General features: G+C 35.4%; 1 protein-coding gene across 3 annotated transcripts in view; it reads left to right on the top strand.

Moving 5' to 3' along the window:
• IQCH (IQ motif containing H) overlaps positions 1-8,191 on the top strand; it is a 172,258-nt gene extending 164,067 nt beyond the window's left edge. For all 3 annotated transcript variants that reach the window (XM_039865225.1, XM_039865224.1, XM_039865223.1), the window contains 2 exons: positions 2,952-3,060; positions 8,078-8,191. In XM_039865225.1, the coding sequence (XP_039721159.1) occupies positions 2,952-3,060; positions 8,078-8,191 (223 nt within the window). The remainder of the gene's footprint in view (positions 1-2,951; positions 3,061-8,077) is intronic.
• Positions 8,192-22,347: the final 14,156 nt, after the last annotated feature.

Here is a 22,347-nt window from a genome sequence, read left to right as displayed (position 1 = left end):
TCAAAGGGGAGGCTGCTTTTAGAGACCCAGGATGACAAGAGGATGGCATGAAGTAAGACCTTCAGCAGGTTACAAAGTTCAACAGAAGCCGAAATTCAGGAGCAGGACCTATGTCCTAGAATTGAAGGGATGAGACAAGAATAGCATTAATAGGGTAGAGGCAGAGTTCCTGAAGTATGGGCCCCTGGAAGCTTTATCCAGGTGGGTACTAGGGCACAGAGGAACCAGGCAAGCGGAAAATCATCACAGAATTTGGGAGACAGAAGGAGACTGGTTTTATCAAAAAAAAGAAACTCCCAATCATCAAACTGAGCAGCGAGATTGACTTGATGCTGAAACCTACAGAATGAATAATTAGACAAAGAGGAACTTTCCCAGCTGTCCCTACACCTGCACCTGAGATTTTAGGCAAGGATACCTTGGCCTACAGACTAGCTTTGGTGGTGGAAATAGTCCTATTGGTGTACCTTCTAGATGGTTATTGCTGTTCACACATTCTACGGAGAAGGCATTGTTTACAGGGGCCTCTTGGAAGACTCTCTAGAGCTCTGTCTACTGTTTTCTGTCCCATCCTGTTCTCATCTCTTACTGCAGTTATAGAACCAGAGAACATTAAAGCAAGGAAGGATTGTGGGGCTCAACTGACCCTCAGAGTATAGAAGGGAAACTGAGACTTAGAGAGGGGAGGTAATTGCCGGGATCACACAGTAGGTTATGTCTCCTGATCTTGAATCTAGTGTTCTTTTCACTATAGCACAATGACTATATTGTGTGGCCCCTTGTATAGGGAGCCCTTTTATGGAATATAAAGATTCTCGGCCTATTGTAAAGTACATCACTATTTGTACAAGTTTGTATCAAGTTTGCTAATTTACTTTTTCTGAATATTAGATAAGATTCAAGGTTATCCCTGAAATTCTCACTTGCATCTCATTGTGTTTTCTTGATATAAGATAAGAGGGTAGAATCACAGCCAGTATATCAGGAATTGCACTAAGGCGTGGATGTGGAGGTTGAGAATAGATAATTTAATAAGCAATGGCCAGGAGACAGTCTTTATTTTCTAGAACTCATATTGAAAAAGAAAAGATGATTGGATATAAGCTTTTTTTTTTTCTTTACCTTGCTTAGTTTTCTCTGGAGCTTGAAGGAGATGCTTTTCATGAAATGACTGGCTTTGTTTGGCTGTACTGCAATCAGGTCACGTTGGGCAAAGAATATTAGTTGGCCACCTTTTTAGGAAAGGTGAGAGCTTCAGGACAGGATGACCTTACAGAACAGAATTTCGTGGTTTAGCTTTGCCAGGATAACTTCATACCAGCTCCATTTATAATGGGATATTTCTTAGAATAGTGGAATTTGAGGAGAATTTAAGGGAAAGGAAAGTGAAGGAAATTCTGGAAATTAATTAATTAATAAGGAAAGGGACTTAAAGTCTATCCAACCTCTTGGTTCTCAACCTGGGAACCATGAACCCCAGCAGGCTGAGAATGGATGATGAGAGGGGCATGAATGCATGTGTGGACGGACCCCTGCATCACACACACACACATGCATACACGTGCACACACACCTATAATTTATGGGTCTCAATCTTTAGTATATACAAGAATGAATCACTTTGGAGTGGGACTTGATGAAACTACACATTCCTGAATCCCAAATCCAAAGATTCGGATTTTGTTGATTTAGGGTAGAGCCCAGGAGTCTGCTGTTTTAGAAGCATCCAGGGGCTGATATATTCTGACCCTGTGGCAATAAAATGCAAATCTCATTTTTAAATTATTGACTCTGAAGTTAACTTTGGCTGTTATTTATTCTCTTAAAAGAAGAGATACTAATATTCAATAGCTACAAGGAGTGTGGGTAGGCAGTCCTTGGACTTGGGGAATGTAACTCAGAAAGTTTGGAAGCACCAATCTAGTCCAATTCCTTCATTTCAGAGACAAAGAAATGAAGACCCAGAGAGGTTAAGTAACTTCCCCCAAAGTCACACAAGTTAGTGTCAGTACAAAGAGCCCTGAACTCCTGCCTTAGGGCCAGGGAAGCTTTCTACTCACGCTCTGACCCAAGGGAAAGCCCAATCAGTCTGGAAGGCAACCATTTCAAAAGATCTAAGCCTTAGACTCTTAAGGTGACTTATTTTACAGGTAACAACTAGGAAAGAAGTAAACCCAAAGTTTTTCGCAGCTGCCTTACAGTCCAGCTACCTCTTTAGGTTCACCCCTCAGGACAGAACAATTTTTTAAAAATGAATCCATTCATTTAATCTATTATTTTCCTTTGATAAAGAAAGATCTAAAAATAGCTAAAAAAAAAAAAAAATGCCCTGGAGTTTTGTTTCTAACTTAAACTTACAATGATCTAGTCGTTTGAGAATGTTCACTGACCATAGTACAATTCTATAGGAGAGTTTGCAAATAAATCATCTGAAATCTTCTGAAAGTGTGTGTTCAGCTTTATAAAGATGACGGTCCATGAATGGAGCCACATTCTCCTCTGAACGTGGATGGGGCTCATTTATAAGTAACAGGCATCACTTGTATACGTGAAATAGAAAATAATACTAAGATGCAAAATGTCTCTTTAGATAAGGAAATTGTTAGGCATAAATTACACTTAGCGACAATTCTCTTTAGCTTAAACAGTTTTTAAAATAAGCTAATACTACTTACTGTCCTAGCTCAGGGGTAGCCTTTGCTAGGGATGACTGAACCTATTCCTATATTCTGCTAAGTTGATTAATAAAAAAATATTTATTACACAAATCCTTTTTGTTGACAAGTTAAAACGGAGCCTCATCGTTCATATCTCCCTGAAGATTGCCACCTTGTGAGATTGGAAATACTCATTAAATTCCGTCACCAGACAGGCACAAATGAGAGGGTGATTGTTTTTAAGCATGTGAGGGGAATCATTGGTAAACTCATTTGTTTGGATATCATTAACAGAACAATCGGTGAGGATCTCCAGGGGGTCCTCATGACCTTTGCTCGCAATCTCTTCATCATCCATCAAGAAATATCAGCACCTAATATGCAAGGCGAGACCAATTTTAAGGTGAGGTGTTAATTAACTAACGATCCTGGTTAATTTCTATACAAGGGCTGAAAATACCTCACGCTGTATTGTAAACAAGTGCTAAACCTTTTTTTTTTTTATTGTAAGCAGTACATTTTTACAATATGCAGGGTCACTATTGTAAGGTTCCCACTGAACCCGTTAGTTAAATTTAATAGTTTGAAACTTTTTCTTTGAAATATAGTAGACTTGTTTCAACTTGCTACCATTTTCAAACCCAGGCTTACAACACAACGGGGCTTTCAGATGTTGGAGGTGAAGCCAAAACATCACAATAGAGCCAAAATAGACTGTCACAACCAAAAATCCTGAATATAATTTACCTATATTTCAATGTCTGCCTAGGAATCCCTGGCAGGCCAAAGTTTCTAGAGTCAGAGAAGTTCTGAGACCAGGGAGGACAATGAGTTTAGACAGAAGCAGAAGAAAGCCTCAGCACATACTTGAGCTGTCTACTCCACCCTGTTTCTCCAAAGTGGGGCAGATGTTTTATCACTAACCTTTGAAGCTTCCAAACGGCCTCTAAAGATGTTGGTTCAGGAAATCCAGTCATGTGTTAATTGACTAGACATCTCCAAACTCTAAAAAACAGGAACAAGATCTATCCACGAGTTTTTAAAATACCACCTGAACAGAGATGAATACTCGGTATTGATCACTAAGGTTTGTATCTGATTTCCAGGCTGGGCCTTCATCAAGTTTGAATGGGTCAAGTAACTCAAAGGACTCAATTGGAAACCACACATCATTTTTCTCTTAAATGGAAAGCCCAACAAAAGCTTGATAAAAATAAAATTTTTTAATACATTTTTTTTTCTTTGAGCTAGGGCCTGGTCCCTCTAGTAACAGTAATAATTATAATAATGCTTTATTCTTCAATATGATTTTTATGAATCACAAGATTGATCATTGCTTTTCCCACAACATGATTGAGAAGATTCAGTAAAAAATAGGTCCAGTGTTACATCAGCTTTCACTGTTCTTAAAGGATCTATGTTCATCATTTATAAGTTCCTACCAGCTAGCATTATTTCATCTGTTACTGCTATGTACAAAATTCTGAGCCTGTATGCATGTGATCAGTTTAGTCTGTCAAAATACAGCTAATAATCATAATCAGATGGTGCAATGGCCTTAACTGTATCCTCCCAAAGTTCACCTGCTGAAACCTTAAGCCCCAATGTACAGTATATAGAGATGGGGCCTTTGAGAGGTAGTTATGTGTAAATGAGGTCATCAGGTAGGATCTGCAAGATGGCATTAGTGGCCTTATAAGAGACCAGAAAGCTTCTTCTTCCCCTCCTCCTCCTTTTCCTCCTCCTCCTCCTCCTCCTCCTCCTCCTCCTCCTCGTTTTTCTCTCTCTTCAACATACCCCCCACCATGTGAGGATACAGCAAAAACATGGTTGTCTGCGAGCCAGAAAGAGAGCTCTCACCAAGAAATAAATTGGCTAGCACCTTGACCTTGGACTTGCCAGCCTCCAGAACCATGAGAAATAAATTTTTGTAGTTTAAGCCACTCGGTCTATGGCATTTTGTTACAGCAGCCTGGGTAGACTATGACAGCTGGTTTAGCTCCCAAAACCACACATATTTAGTAGACTCCAAGCTTGGAATGGAGGTTGGCAGAGCCAACTGCCATTGACAAAATGAAGGCCATTTCTCTGCTGTTTGTCTGATTTTCAAAATTATCGGAAGTCTGATGTTCTTAAGTAGAATTTAAATATTTCATGGTTTCTAGCCTTCTCAGTTTAATCATTGCTATCTTGATATTTTTACTCTTGCTAAAGGTAAAAACATTAAATCTCAACAAAATGAGAATAATAAAAACTTGAAAAGTGGAATAGATTCATTTTGGATAGTATTTTCTGTTTACTATCCTTGTGATATTTTAATAAGCATTTTCATTTCAGTTTATCAACAAGGATTTATCAGCAAAGTAAAGGCTGAATAAAAATGGAAGATAATGCAGGAAAAGAATTTAATAAAATCTAACACCCTTTCTTGAAAAAAAGAAAATGCTCAAACAAATTAACAATAAAAAATAACTTCCTCATGCCTGCTAAGAACATCTAGGAAAAAAAAAACCCAAAGCTGAAATCATATTTAATGGTGAAAGACTGAAATGAAAGCTTTCTCCCTCAGATAAGGAGCAAGACAAGATGTCTACTCTCACCGCTTCTATTCATCACTGTACTGGAGGTTCTAGCCAGGACAGTTAGGCAAGAAAAAAATAAAAGACATCCAATTCAGATTGGAAAGAAAGAAATAAAACTATCTCTATTCACAGATGACATAATCTTATACATGGAAAATCCTAAAGAACCCAGAAACAATCTATTAGATCTAATAAGATTAGCGAAGTTGCAGGACTCAAGATCAATATACAAAAATCTGTTGTATTTCTATACATTAGCAATGAACAATCCAAAAATTAAAAAATATTTAATCCATTTACAATAGCATCAACAAGAATAAAATACTTAGGAATAAATTTAACAGAAGAAATACAAGATTTGTCCACTGAAAACTACAAAACATTATAAAAGAAAGACCTAAATAAATGGAAAGATATTCTGTGTTTATAAAGTGGAAGACTTAATATTGTTAAGATGGCAATACTTCTTAAATTGATCTACAGATTTAATGCAATTCCTATCAAAATCCCAGCTGGCTTCATTGCAGAAATGTACAATATAATCTTGGCATTCATGGAGAAATGAAGCAACACAGAATAGTCAAAATAATCTTGAAAAAAAGAACAAAGGTAGTGGACTCAAACTTCTTGATTTTAGAACTTACAAAGCTATAGTAATCAACACAGGGCAGTACTAGCATAAGAAGAGAGATATAGATCAAGGAAAGAGAATTGAGAGTCCAAAATAAACCCATACATTTATAGTCAATTGATTTTCAACAAGGGTGTCGAAACAATTCAATGGGAAAAGAATAATCTTTTCAACAAATAGTGCTGAGGTAAATGGATATCCAGCTATAGGAAGTTTAACCTCTATTACACAGCATGTAAAAAATTAAGTCAAACACCTAAATGTAAGTAGCAAAACTATAAAATTCTTAGAAGAAAACATAGGTATAAATCTTCATGACCTTATGCTTAACAAGAGTTTCTTAAATATGATATCTTAAGTCAGCAGTCCTCAACCTTTTAGGCACCAGGGACCAGTGCTCCTATGAGAATCTAATGCCTGATGATCTGAGGTGGAGCTGAAGCGAGTGATGAGGAGTGGCTGCAAATACAAATGAAGCTTCACTTGCTCACTTGCCGCTCACCTCCTGCTGTGCAGCCTGGTTCCTAACAGGCCATGGACATGTACCAGTCTGAGGTCTAGGGGCTGGGGACCCCTGCTTTAAGTGCAAGCAACCAAAGTAAAAATAGTAAGTTGGACTTGATCAAATTAAAAACTTGTGTATCAAAGGACATTATCAAGAAAGCAAAAAAGAGAAAACTTACAGAATGAGACATAAATTACACTTACAACTCAACTATAGGAAGATAAATAACCCAATTTAAAAGTGAGCAAAGGATTTGGATAAACATTTCTTCAAAGAAGATATACAAATGGCCAACAAGCACATGAAGAAATACTCAACATCATTAGCCGTTAGGAAAATGCCAACTAAAACCATAATAAGATACTGTTTCACACCTAAGATGGATACAATAAAAAAAAGACAGACAATAACAACTGTTGACAAGGATATGGAGAAACTGGAACACTCCTATGTTGCTAATAGGAATGTAAAATGATGTCACTGCTGTGTACAGTTTTACAGTTCCTCAAAAAGTTAACATAAAATTACCATGTGACCCAGAAATCCCATACCTAGGTATATATCCAAGAGTACTGAAAATATATGTTCACACAAAAACTTGTACATTAATGTTCATTGAAGTGTTATTCATAATACCCAAAAGGTAGAAACCCAAATGTCCATTAACTGATAAATGGGTGAATTTCATGATATTACATGGGTAATATTCCACACTATGAATATGTAGTTATAAATCTTCATGACCTTGTGGTTAGCAATAGTTTCTTAAATATGATACCTACAGCGCAAGCAACCAAAGCAAAAATAAATAGTAGAGACAAGGAATGTGATTCAGCCATTGAAAAGAAATGAGGTTCTGACCCATGCTACAACATTAATGAATCTTGAAAGCAATATACTAAGTGAAAGAAGCCAGACACAAAAGGCCACATATTGTATGATTCCATTTGTATGAAATATCCAGAGTAGGCAAATCCATAGAGACAGATAGTAGATTAGTGGTTGCTAAGGAGCTGGGGGAGGGAAAAATGGGGAATGGCTGCTAATGTGTATAGAGTTTTTATTTGGAGAGATAAAAATGTTTTGGAATTACATAGTAGTGATGGTTGCTCGTGAATATACTAAAAACCACTGAATTGTACCCTTTATAGGGGTGGATTTTATGGTATGTAAATTCTACCTCAATAAAAAGTAGCTAAATAAAATAAAATGGAAAGGTGCCATTTTTCTTCCTAAAAACTAATAGAAACAAATACCCCCATCATCCTACTAGTCATTATTTTAGGGTGACTAGACCAATGCTTCTTAAATTATCTGTCGTGAAGGACCTATTTGTTTTATTTTTTATGACCTATCATAGATCAACATTTTTGTAAAATACAACAAAAATGAATTACTAGAAAAATGAAAGAAAAAAATCAAAGATTGGTATAAAATAGAAGCCCATTTTTTTCATTATTACATTTAGTAGACATCAAAATTTCTATAAATGTTTCCAAGTTCTTACTCTCAGTTTCTGTACTCATTTCATCAAGACCGATAACCAACAATTTGTAGATGGATGTTGGTTGGTGGAGCACATTGAGTAGAAGAGGTCTATACCATACTTAACACCAAAAAGGGACAAATGCTTGGGGGGTTGGGAAGAAGGGTTATAAGAGGTATTTAAGTAATGAATATTATTTTTATTGTTCATTTACAGGCCACCATTAATGATATTGAAGTCATTCTAGGAGTAACAGAGGAAAACAAAATGAGATTTGAAGAAGAGCTACAGTCCAAAGATGATAAAAAACTCTCTAAACCTGATAAATGAATGATACTGAAGTCATTCTAGGAGGAGTAACAGAGGGAAAAAAATTAAATTTGAAGAAGAGCTACAGTTCAAAGATGACAAAAAACTCTCTCAACCTGATAAATGAATGATCCTAGAATACATTACTGATTTTAGATTCCAATTTGGAGCCAAAAAAAGGGCAACATTTCTTCTACTATTAGGAATAAAAGGAATGGAAGGAGTTAGTTTGCTTTGTTTGCTAGGAGGTGTATCAGAACAGATTATAATGTAATGCTCTTTTTAAAAAACTGTTTAAGTGATCTTATTTTACTTATTAAACCAAAACCTATTTGTGTTTTCACTTTTCCCAAACTCAGGAAGAAATAATCTAACAAGAAAGTTACAATTCTTACTGATATCACTTCTGCATCTACCTCTTTATAAACTTCAGGATAATGGAGATTTTGTTTTCAATGTTTTATAAAGTTTTCTCCTCCTATTTCTAATAGTAATTTGTCTTCTGCATTTAAAAAAAAAAATAAAGGCTTAATCATTGATATTTGGCAAAACACAAATGTCTTTTTTAATAAGAAAATTACATTTATTTAGATTTTTAAAGTGACCCTTTATCATTCGTTGTGTTTTTATTGCATGGAGCCATCGTTTGTCGTTGCCATTTTCCAAAAAGTAAGGTGAGCCAACATCTAGTTAACTAAAGCATAAGAATGTATCTAGGTGGCAGTATCTGCTCTTAGTTTAAGAAATTGTGTAACCCAAGCCTTCCAGCTTGAACAAATATTTATATTCTCAGCTCCCTATTGAATACAGCAGTAGGATTTTTACAAACTTAATTCAACAGTACTTTTTAAAGGGCAAATTGTTAAAACCATGCAGTACTGACACCAACTCTCAGCATTTGCTTCGTAATTGTTCAAATATTTATACATCCTCCAGCTTTAACAAAGGGTGAAAGAACTAAGTCACAACAGCAAAATCACATATTTGTTTTAAAGAATGATATCTTTTAAAATATTTGAGTATGTTGGTGAAATGAGGGGTATTTTTTACCCATGGGATTTCAATAATTTTTAAACTATGCATCAGCCACAGGCCGAGTTTCTGCAATAAAATTAACATTAGTATGTATGTGAGCTTTTGTCTTGCTAGAGTTGGAAATACGTTAATTAGCCAGGTTTCCTGCCTGTGCTAGGTACTACGATGACCTCTTTTTCTTGCCAGATCGCTCTAATCCATATGAGAGGCCCATTGTCCAGACACTTGACGGATAGGAAGTACTACATGCCCATTAGAGTCTCGCCTCAATTGAAGCCAGAGCAACATAAGGTCCAAGAGACTCATTAGTTCACTGGCACAATCGTGTCCTGAGAGTAAATGAAACCCTCTGTCTCCTTATGGCTCTCATCTGCTCTGGACTTTAAAAGAAAACTGTCTCTGTTTTGTTCAGCACAGCAGTGGATCTTTCACACAGCGAGATCCCCTCTTAACAGTACAAAACTGTGAAATCCACTGGGGAAGTTTTGTGTGTGAATTTTGATTAGCACTCTTAAGCCTCAAGCTGCTGGCAATAGTCAATTGAGTTCACTCTCCGGTACCTTTTTTTTTTTTTTTTAACTCACATGATTGGTTTTTCAAACAATGCACTTTCCTTCTTTGCATATATCATTGGCATACACCACAGAATGAATGCCTGTTTCCAAATTCAGGCCTTCTATTCAGATTCAGGTCTCACTAGAAAGTGATTGAGAATAAGGTTCTCTACCTAAAAACATACAGCTTCAAAATGAAAAGAGAAAAATTGGTATAATAAAACAATCACTTCAAGTAATTAAGTGGAAGAAGCCAGAGGATCAGATTAAATTAGTGAAATGTTTTAATTACAGAACATTTGAAAAAAAAGTATAGTCTATTATCTTTTAGCACATACATGCAGCAAAGACACTGTGCTATTGGTAAACTAAGTTTGGAAAAAAAATCATGTATATGTACAATGTATCCTAAACCTTAATTAATCGAGATGAATGACTTAGTTTTTACTACTCCAAACAGGAAACTGAAATTTTTGTCAATATGTGCCATTTTTCAGGAAGTTTTGGGGAGAGGCATACATTTAACAGTAGAGCTATCTTTGTATGAGAAATGACCCATTGTTTATACTGAATATTTGCAATGGTTCAAGAAGCAAATTGTACTAACCATTTAGGAGTGCCTTATTGGATGATGATAAGTATCTCCCTTTACATATCACCCACTCTATATTGATTTTAAAGAAACCAAATAGATGATATTTAATGATAAACTGTGCTATCTACTTACCTACCTTCCATTATCTACTAAGATTTACTTTTTATTGAACACTTATTATGGGCTAGGTGTGTACTGTACTAGAAGCTTCATATACATTATTTTATTGCATCTTTCCAATAGCCCCTGTGAGTAGGTTCTACTACTGTCTTTGTTTTACATGTGAGAAAAAAATGAGATTTAGCAAGGGTATCTCACCCCATATCTCAAGCTAAATGAAAAGAAATTCGGGATTTGCCCTCTTTTACCACAAAGTCTAGCATGTTATGGAAAGTAGAATGTTCAATATCACTTGTCTCAGGTCATACAAGGGACTTGTACTCTTTTATAATAAATGTGCTTATATTGCTTAAAGTATAGGACAGTTTAACTTACACACACACTTACTGCTAATAAAATAAACATGCACAATTGACAGCATTGTGAAGCATCACAATTATGTGATCAAAGAAATCAGGAGAAGAGAAAGCAGTGTCAGTGGAATAATTCTGTGGTGATGGATCTCTAGGACTTTGGTGGAGGACTGATAATGGGAAGTTGCAGCAAAGTTTGGAAGCTGGGAAATCATGCCCATAGTTTTGTTTGAAAAATGGGTATGAGGTCACAAACTGGGAAAGGGTTAAGAAAGACTTCCAACGAGATGTAGAGTGACGTGGGAGAAGTTCAGGAGCATTATTTCAATGGTATCCTAAGAATTGCAAGCATCCTATTTTTCAAGTATAAAAAGATGTATTTTATCATAAGTAATGTATTAGTAACCATCTGAAAGCTGTAACAATTAATAATCACTTGTATTCATCTGGCATCTTCTAAAGAGCTCAAAGCACTTTACATTTGTTATCTCATTAATTCCCAACACTGTCCCTGTGGGGAAGGTAATAAGTATTTTAACATTTAAATGTTTATCTTTCAGACTTTCCCAAGCTTACATTAATTCTATTTCCAAAAATGTAAATATTCATTAGTTTTATTTTACTGTTCCTCTGGCTTTAATGTGCATAACAAATTTGTTCAACTTTGTACATGTACTAATCATAGTAAATATGATTTGAAAAACTATAAATTAAGTTGCCAAGATAATGTGAAGGTGGAGGTTTCAGGAAGGAAGGAAGCAAGTATTCGACTTTGCTTTTCTCAGTGGAAGAAGTCTGATCCAATCCATTGCAAGTGCGAATGAAATATGCTGTGGCTCTTCCATACCTCTTCCATATTCCATTCTTTCCAAATGGTGACCTCAGGAGGGTAAAACTGTATCTGAAAGCCTGAGGCAGATTGACCTACTATTTCTATCTTTGTTTTGTTAATGATTTCATCAATGTGGGACAGAAATCTGATGCATTCTATTAGGAGTTACATCCCAAGGAGTCATAGAATAATAAGGGCCAGAAACTTGTCTCCCAGCCCTGCCTCTCTGTGGACTGGTCATACCTTCCTCAATTTTCTAACTAGAAAAATGGCAGATAGTAATACCTGCTCCTTAGGGAAGCAGTAGAGATTAATTGGCCAATGTCGAAAGACTGTTTCAAAGATAAAGTGTTCTACATAAATGTTTAAGTGTTATTATTACATTGCTTCTTCAAATGGAAGTTCTAACTTTGAAATGTGATTATACACTTTCCCCCAAAACCCCTTGATAACCACATATATAGGTTTATTTTTCACTCTAACGGTCTAACTCATGGTTGTGAAACTTTATTGCACTTGATGGAGGGCTCTGGCTTTTATTAGTTTTAAACTGCTGGTTTCTGGGGTATTTATGTAAATGAGGGAAAGATACCAAAACAGTAAATAATAAGCATGTCCCTGCTGTTTAAAAATCTGTTGGTAAAACAAAACAAAACAAAACAAAACAAAAACAAAACAAAACAAAAAAAACCTGTGTTTTATTATAAGACCCTAAACATAGCACAGAAAAATATAGCTTTGACATCTATGCCTAAAATAGTGTTTTTGGTTTGGGGGGATTTTGACTGCAGTTTCCCCGAGCATTTTTTTACCATTCTATTAACATTCTTTTTCACTTCCCCAATTGTCACCATTTATATCACATATATGCATATATTGAGAGAGAAAGAAGTGAGTAAAATGCTACATTTTAAGATTTTTTTTTATTTAACAACATGTTATAAAGTATACCAGATGGCTAATTATAGCTCCTGGAAACAAAAGGCCACACCCAAGTTTATTGCAGTTGCTTCATAAGGAATGTTATGATGACATCGTGGTTCCATAAATTTGACAACAAAACAGCAAACCTTCTATTGGTTGCAAAATAAACTTCAAACTCACATTCAAATTTTGGTTCATTTAAAGATTCATGCCACTTTGCTTCTCAGCAGAGGACGCAAAATACTTTATAATCATGGAAAAACTCAAAATTGTCTAACATACTCTTTATTTCCAGGTTTCCTTTACAACACTTTTCTACTAATTTCTTGGTTTTATTTTTCAAGTTGAATATCTATAGCCAAATATCTATTTCTATATCTATATCTATATCCTGAGTCAAAAAATTATAGACCATTTGCAATAATAGTGAAAAACCAGAAAGGTCCAAATGTTCAACAACAGGGTATTGCTTAAAAATTATGGAATAAGTATACTATACAGCCATTTAAAAATCATTTTACTATACCTACTATATGATCCAGCCAGTTCACTCCTAGTCATTTACCCATGAGAAAAGAAAGCATATACAAAAGACTTGCACATGAATGTTCACAACAGCTTTATCTGTAATAGCCCAAAACTGGAAACAACCCAAATGTCTGTCAACAGATGGATGGATAAACAAATTGTGGAATATCCTTACAATGGAATACTACTCAGCAATGAAAAGGAATGAACTGTTGATAAAAACTCAAAGACATGGATGAATTGCAAAATAATATGCTGACTGAAAAAATCCACACCAAAAAGAGTACATATCCATTTATATAACATTCTAGAAAATACAAACTACAGTAAAAAAGGAGGTCAGTTGTGGCCCAGGTATGGGACATGGGGCAGGCAGGTGAGTGAGGAGGAGCAAGAGGAAAATTCTGGGAGTGATGGATAGCTTCACTGTTGATTGTGAAAATGATCTCTTGGATGTATATATATGTCAAAATTTATCAAACTGTACACTTTAAATATATGCAGTGTTTGAATGTCTATTATATCTCAATACTTCAAAAAAGCTGTTTTTTTTTAAATCATATTTTAGGAGAATAAGTTCCATTAGAATAAAATTAAATTATATTTAATTATTAAGTGAAGAAGCATATTTTAAAACAGCATGACTTTTTAAAAATGTATACATATATATGAACACACACACACACACACACACACACACGACTGTAAAAGTGAACCCACAAAATGTTAACAGTGCTCACTTCTTAATAGTGGCTTTTTCTCTTTCTGGATTTTCTGTTTTATACAGAATGAGTTTTTAATTAATGGACCAAGTGAAATAAAACTCTAATTTGGGGAAGTGGGGAAAGAAAAATATATGAATGTCTTCATTATAATTTCTGCTATCCAAAGTAATAATGAACTTAGGAACATGGCCTGAGAATATCATAACCACCTCCCTGCTCCAAGTTCCCAAAGCTGCCACCAGGTTGTAATGGCATGTTTTCTAGCACCAATGATTAAATGTTTTATTCTGAGCTTAATGCCCTTAGTCTGAATATTCTAGAATCTACACGAGACAGTGACCTTAGTGCCATACCTAGTCATGCAAACAGAGATTCATAAAAGGGTAAATGCTTCCAGTCACCTGCAAATATTTGGAGGGACAGATGGTGATTAGGTGGCATTAGTTATTCTAAATGGGTATGTAATGTATACAACATCTGCCTTAGATTTAAATGTCTTAAATGGATTTTAGTTCTAACTCTTTCCTTAATGGACAAGTAATTTTTCCTCTCTAGCCCGTTTTCTGGTTTGTAAAATAAGAAAGTGGAACTCATAGCAAACTTCCTCCTAGCTTTAATATTCTATGATTCTATGCTACCATCACCAAAGTATCAAAAGGACAAAATTTCATATATCACACAAAGAGATTATTTTTTTTTTCTGGCTTTCCCTTCGATTTATTGGAAATAATGGATGAAAATATTCTGCAACTATGTGCAGCCTCTTAAGCTCCCCCATCTATACTATCTTAAAGGCTATGATTTTAACTGTTTACAAAATATTTTATAATTTTTAAATAGTTTACTGAAATGCAAATAGTTTTCTCTTAGAAGAATCATTTTGACTGATGATAATAGCAAGCCAAATACATCCTTTAGACTGAGATCACGTCTTTCAATTTTTGGGGTTCTCACTTTCTTGCACTGAGCTCTTAGGTACTGTTATTTCACCTAACGTAATGAAAACATTTTATTTTGAAAGGATTTTTATCTAAACTAATATAATGTGTACCTTCTATACTAGAAGATCTTGATGCAAAGAGATGGGGTAAAAATAAGAATAAAAGCTTTAAATGTGCATTTTTGTCCCTGTATAAACCAGAAGATGTCTCCTTTTTACATCCACTTTGCAGTGACAGGATGGATAGCTGAAGTGCTATCTCCAAGTTTTTCTTTAATTTGTACCTGGACTCAAAAAGAGGTGGAAGATATATTTTGTAACACTCCATTGTGCTATGTTGCAGATGTGTCCTTAGAGCTGCATAAATGAGACATAAGATGGTGAAACTAGCTTTACCTGGCATCTTTAATCCCATATTTTTAAAGACCTCCTAAAATGCAGTGTTTCCTGGGCCACATCTATACACAAGCAGGCACAGCCTTTTCTAGAAAGTGTTCTGACATCCCTGTGGCAAGGCTTGAAGAAGGAGCTGAAAGTAGGATGGTTCTATATTCCTCTGTAAAGCCCACACTGACTGTTATGGCTAAAACACTTGAAAATTCAATGCTTCCTTAATTCTCACTATCAACTCATAGATCTTTGGCATTAAATCCATGAAAACAAAAACTTATAGATGACATAAGATTACTTTGTCTTTCAGTACATCTGAGCGTTTTTAATTTTTTTCTAATTATGGAGACATTTGTTTATGATAAGAAACAAATAGGATCACATAGCTTCTTCAATCAATCAATCAATCAATCTATAATAACTTTTGAAAAACAGGAAAGCACCAGGAAGAAATTTTAAAATCAACATTTCACTACCTGGTGATACCCAAGGTTTGGGGGCACATCAGCTATTATTCTTACTGAGGACCTCTGCATTTGCCATTCCTTCTGCTTGATACAGTCTTCTCCCAGAATTCTGCCCAGCTCACTCATTCACTGCATTCAGTCTCTGCTCAACCATCATTAGATCAAAGAATCCCTCGCTGACCATCCTCCCTAATGTAGCACCACCCTTACTCTCTATCCCCTTACCCTGCTTTATTTTTTTTCAGAGCAATAAATAAAATGTGATATTACATAATAGATTTGCTTATTTTTTATTATGTATTTCACCCAGTGAACTACAAGCATAAAGATGTAACCCTAGCTCCTAGAACTATACCTATCAGTAGTAAGAGTTGCTCAATTAATATATATTGCATTTGTTCTTTTATCATATATTAGTTCTTATATGTGGTCTTTTATCTTTGTGTATATAATTTTTAATAGGGTCATATAAGACATACTGTTTTGCAGACTGTGTTTGTCTCTTTGCAAGAAATTCTGAAGACACATCGGAAATTCTTACCCAATGTGATTTTAATAACAGCATAAAGGATGTTAATAATCTTGTATTGTTAGACCAGTACATGGGCATTTTGATGCATCCTTCAAATACATACCATTTAATGTCAACCAGTTAAGATATTAATAATACTAACAATGCCTTATATTCAAATGGTACTTTACAGTTCACAAACTATTTTCGCATTTCTCTTGATTCTTATGATAAACTCAAGTAAGCAGAGCAGAAACACAGAGAGGTTAAATAATTCCCCTAAGATAATAAAACCTGTAATAGGGAGTCCAGACTCAAACCTAGGTCTTTCTGTCTCTGCAGCCATGGTTCTTCCCTGTACCTCATTGTCCCTGGTTGAAGACTTCATTTTACAAATGAGTGATCCATGCTTAGAGAGGGAGATTGTGATGTGCCCAGAGTCACACAGAATTCTTAAGAAAGAATACAGATAAAGTAGAACCCAGGACTACTGACTCCCTATCCAAAGCTCTGTCAACCACAATATCTTTCAACTACATGCTGGCTCAATAAATTAGAAAAAAAAATCCTAAATTACTGCATAGTCAAAACGGCGACCAAAGCATGCTGTTATACTTCTCTGAAGATTACATAGCATATGTGCTTGGTGCTGCAAAATGCCAACCTGATGACACTTGCAATCCTGAGCTTATTGGATGTGGCTGGGAAGCAAATGAGATTCCAGTGCCCCTGTTGCGCATAGGTGCTCAATGAGCATTTCCTGCATGGTGGGGAAGTGCCCTATATTTACAGTATTTGATCCAGTTTAACAGCAAGATCTAATGTTAAAATTAGCCTTGTAAAAGTTTTTACTCTAGTTCACACAAAAACAAGATTCTGAGATTATGACTAGCAATTTTTCATAAGTTGATTTATCTGAATAAAACCTATAAGGTTTTGAACCATTAAACATTCGATTTAGAAAAAAACTTAGCATACGGAAGAATAAACTGAGAAATGGAACAGATTTGTTTCTTGTAATAATTATGAACAATATCTCAAACTCAGCATCCTTAGACCACTGGGCTGTGTAGGATGAATGTGCTAATTAATCAATTACTACCCAACAATGGGCCCTGTTTATTTACTGAAATGCACCAGAAACATGTGCAGAACTGGTAATTATTAATCATCTTCAGTAACAAATATGACTCAAGTTCACCTTCATATAATTAATAGAGCATGTAGTTAGCTTTAACATCTTGCTTTATTAGGAATAGCAATAAGGAATAAAAAGAAAGAGCTGAACCACAAGTTGTAGTGCACTAAAATGCTGGTTTGGACTAAATGTGCCTCTTATCCTTAGCAGCCAAATTATGGCCAGATGCCCTCTCCATTAAAACCCAAGTATTAAAACTAAACTTTTAAATTTGAATAAAAATTTAGACTTACAGAAAAGAATTCCCATATACTCTTTATTCAGGTTCCTCAAATAAAACCCAAGTTTTAGGGCTTGATCACTTCGATTTGGATCTTTGTTGGTGGTGCCCAAATTCCTCAATGCGTGGCTCTCAATTTTAAAGACTTTTTAAAAGTACTTTCAATATACATAGAAATAATTTGTTTTTATAACAAATTTTGCAAGTGATTTAGTTTTGAAAAATCATTTTTTTCCTTGCCATTTTTTTTTTCTTTTTTTGAGAGTCATCATGTAGGTCTTAAAATTTCCTTTGACCCAGACAAACTTCTGAGCTAGATAGGCCATATTTTGGATCTTGAATGCTATTTCCTGAGTCCCTACTGACTGTGTAACATCTAAGGAATGTTAAATTTTGTCAGCTACATTTACGCATAAGTCTGGCATCGTGTGACTCTTTTTAATTCTAGTCAAAGCATGGGGTTTTGAGTCTTGCCAATGTTAAGTTCAAATCTCAGCTCCACCACCGGCCTGCTCTGTGACTGTAGGCAACTATTTTAACCTCTCTAATTTCTGATAATCAGTTTTCTCAGCTTGAAAATGAAACAATAAATGTAAACTATCTAACAGGAATAAACACTCAGTAACTAGTAGATATTATTATGTTGATGTCATTACCCTCTGTAGCCACTTTTAGCTTAAGAAACTGAAATGTGCTTGTTTATTCACACACAAATAGAAAGCTATAAAGCTATTTCATATCATGGAATCTGCAAATGTAGATAAACACTTTTCAAAGTCTTCTCCTGAAAGGAAAAATCAGACAAAATTTAATACTATTGCACAGTAAATTAAAAATTTGTCCCATCTGCAAATATCAGTGGAACATCACTTCAAAAACCTAAACTGACAAATCGTAAATCAGGGTGGACTACAGTATTTCTATTACATAATGATTCAAGGCTCCTTTAAATGGAGAGCTCCCTTAGGGCATCTCCATATTTGTTTATAGATCATTAACTACTTGACAGTGAGACTGGGAAGGGGGCATAAAGACTTACAGCTAAGATACTAAGAGCCACTGTTGTTTTAAGATCAGCAATAAAGCCAACATATCTTAAGAATTTGATATGAAAATATGATTTGTGCTATAAAATGTTATATGCATCTCATGGATGTATCTGTTGGTCAAATAAGGCTCACTTTACAAAGCTGGAAACATAACTATAGCCCATGTGACAAGGTGAATTTACTCGGCTGTGTTTTCAAATACTTCCTCAAATGCTGACTACATATTACGAAGATTGGTAATATTGGAAACGTGCCCATAAAATGGATTGTGTTCTCTACCAGCATAAATCATTATCTAGTTTCAAAAACTCACAAATATATCTCCTTGCCACCAGATTCTAACACCCATAGCAGAAAAAGGGAATAGAAATGTTTCCCAATGAAAAGCTCACTGAAAGCTACGAGGCCAGAATTTTGACTCTTGATTCTGGCATACGATTTTGAATATGTTTCTTACCTGTTCTGTGGTTTAATTTCTCCAACTACCAAAATTAAAATTTTAATTAAATTAAAACCATTGACCCTACATAGTATAATTTCTTTCTCTAACATCCCTCTCTAACATCCCTCAAACACACTACTTCTATTCACTTTTTTTCAGTTATTCAACGAGCAGAACAGCTATCATGTACCAAATACTATCCTAGGTAGTAGATCACAAAGGTTAATGAAACAGACATAAATCTCTGGCCTTAGAAAGTTTACATTCCAGTGGGGGTAAAACTTGAGAGTAGTTTAGACACAAGATGCTTTTGGATTAGATTCTGCACCACGTTAATGGAAAAATGTTTTACCAGAGCAATTCTTCTTGCCACTCATTGTAATAGCAATCCCAAGCTGCCAGCAAACTCCTTGGGGGGCTGTCAAAATATCAGTCAGTTCCACAGAAGGACTCAAGAAGATCTAGAAAAGAATACAGCAGTTCTTTCCTTTCCTAATGACTTCTGCCATAACTCAGAACTTCTATGAGGATAATTTTGCATAAAACCAATGTATATTGTCTTTGACAGGGCAGACACAAGGATATACAAATGGAGCAGCAAGCAGTGTTTGCCACTGATGAGAGTGGAGAGAATTAATGAACATTCATCCAGCTGCAGGGGTAACTCACCACCACCTCCTCTGGTGTTGAACTTGGCTTAGAGGGCACTGAGCCATTAAGCAGCCTTGGGTTCCTAGTAGATTTGGGTGGCTCTTTTGGGTATCTGTTTTTAAGTGCCAAAGCATGCTGGAATATAAATCATCTCCATAGTCCTTCTTTCCTTTAACCAAAAGTCCTTAAGCCTCAAATTGGAAATAAAATCCCAAATAAAAACATTTCTATCCCTTTTTCATAAGTTCTTTATCTTTTACCAACATGTTGACATGTGCAGCCAGTATGTTTGCCCATAATTCTCCCGAGAAAAGCACTGAATTAAAATCTACATGCCTACTCTATTCTCTCTTAAATCACACCATTATAAATATGTGAGTAAATAGGATCTCACAGTAAGGCTATAAAAACAACATGAGAATATGTACTCTGTGTATGTTTGATCATGTTTGGGTCATGTCCACTATATATGCTCTCTGTACATACTTCGTCCTAAACACTAATAATAGGATGTGTTAATATATAATTGTACCTGTAGAACTCAATGTCTTTTTCAAACTTTTTATTGAAGTATTATATACATATAGAATAGTACACATATCATATGTGTTCAGTAAAAATAATTTTCACAAACTGAACACATCCATTTAACTAGAATCCAGATCAAGAAAGAATAATTTGTTGGTTCATCAATTCTAACAAATGTATCACTCTGATGGGAAATGTTGATAATGAAGGAGGCAGGCAAGAGGCAGGAGATATATGAGAAATCTCTGTCTCTTCCTCTTAATTTTGCTATGAGCCTAAAACTACTCTAAAAAACACAAAGTTTCTCTTTTTTTTTAAAGCTATAGAAATAAAAAGAGAGAGAGAGGGAGAGGGGGAGAGAGAGACAGAGAGAGAAGAGAGAATAATCCTAGTCCCCCAAAAGTCTCCTCATACTGCTCTGGTCACTGCCCCCATCCCCCTGCAACCCCCTAAGAATGACCACTATCCTGCCTTTTAATAGCATAAGTTGTGGCCAGTTTTTTCGTTTATATAAATGAAATCATATAGTAAGAACTTTAATATCTGGCTTCTTTCACTCTTATGTTTGTGAGATTCATGCATGTTTTGTTTGATTCTAGGCCATTCCTTCTCGTTGCTGTATAGCATTCCATCATGTGAACATGCCACAATTTGTCTATCTACTCTATCATTGATAGGCACTTGAGAAATTTCCAGGTTGAATATTACAAATATGAGTAGTGCCGCTTTGAATAGTTTAGTACATGTCTTTTGGAAAACACATGCACACAATTTCTGTTGGGTATTGTTATGGACTGAATGTTTGTGTCCCCTCAAAATTCATACGTTGAAGTCCTAATATGTTGAAGTCCTATTTTTTTTTTTGCCTGTACATCATCGCATGTTTATTCCTCGGGGCATTACAGGTAACCCCTGCCGGGGCAGACAGTCCTGTATTTGGAGGTAGAGTACATGAAGAAGCAATAAAGGTTAAATGAGGTCATAAGGTTGGGACCCTAATCTGGTAGGGCTGGTGCCCTAAACAGAAGAGGAAGAGACAGACACCAGAACTTGCTCTCTCTGCTATGGAAGAATATAGCAAGATGGAGCTGCAAGCCAGAAAGAGAATTTTCACCAAGAACCCAATCAGCTGGCATCTAGATCTTGGACTTTGCAGTTTCTAGAGCTGTAAGAAATAAATCTCTGTGGATTTTGTTATGGCAGCCTGAGCACACTGGTACAAACATATACCTAGGAGTGGTATGGCTACATCATAAGGTATACATACAGGCATACCTCAAAGATATTGCAGGTTTGGTTCCAGACCACTATGATCTGGGAGTCGTAATCTCTTTGCTGGTAGAAGGTCTTGCCTTCAATGTGTAAAAAAGCAACATGTGTGAAGTGCAACAAAGTGAAGTATGAAACAAGGTATGCCTGTATAATCAGCAGTGATATATACTACCCAAAATTTTTCCAAAGTGGTTGCCAAGTGTATAAAAGTTCTAGTTGCTGCATATCCTCACCAACATTTAGTACTTTCCATCTTTTCTACTTTAGTCACTTTGGTGGGTGTATAATGTTATTGCATTATAGTTTTAATTACCATTTCTTGGATGATTATTGAAATTAAGCACTTTTTCGCGTGTTTATTGGACATCTAGATGTTCTTCTTTATGAAGTCCCTTCTGATACTTTGTCCATCTTTCTACTGGATTGTCTTTTTTTAATGATTTGTTCTAGATTCAAGTGTCTTGATGGATATATGTATTGCAAATACTTTTCACTCTCTTAATAGTGCCTTTATATGAACAATAATTCTTAATTTTAGTATATTCCAATTTATCAATTTTGTAGAACTCATTTTTAACATGTTCTGAACATCTACAATGTCTTAGGTGCCTTTAAAACAAAAACAAGAAGGCTAAATACCTTCTTTCTAAGGAGCAGCATGATGTTATCCAGGCACATGCTAAGTACTGTACACAGTATCACTCACTGTAGTTATTTAAAGGGGTTCTAAGGGATATGCACTTCTCCTTGCTTTGTGGAAAACTAGATAATCATGTATTTAACTCTTATTTATTGGACACAATATTTTTTAAATTTTGACTTACGCTTTTGAATACCAACTTC

Source organism: Pteropus medius, unplaced genomic scaffold (genome assembly GCF_902729225.1).
Source record: "Pteropus medius unplaced genomic scaffold, Ma_sr-lr_union100, whole genome shotgun sequence".
Lineage (NCBI taxonomy): Eukaryota > Metazoa > Chordata > Mammalia > Chiroptera > Pteropodidae > Pteropus > Pteropus medius.
The sequence above is the reverse complement of the archived record's forward strand: the minus strand, read 5'-3'. Positions and strand labels throughout refer to the sequence as shown.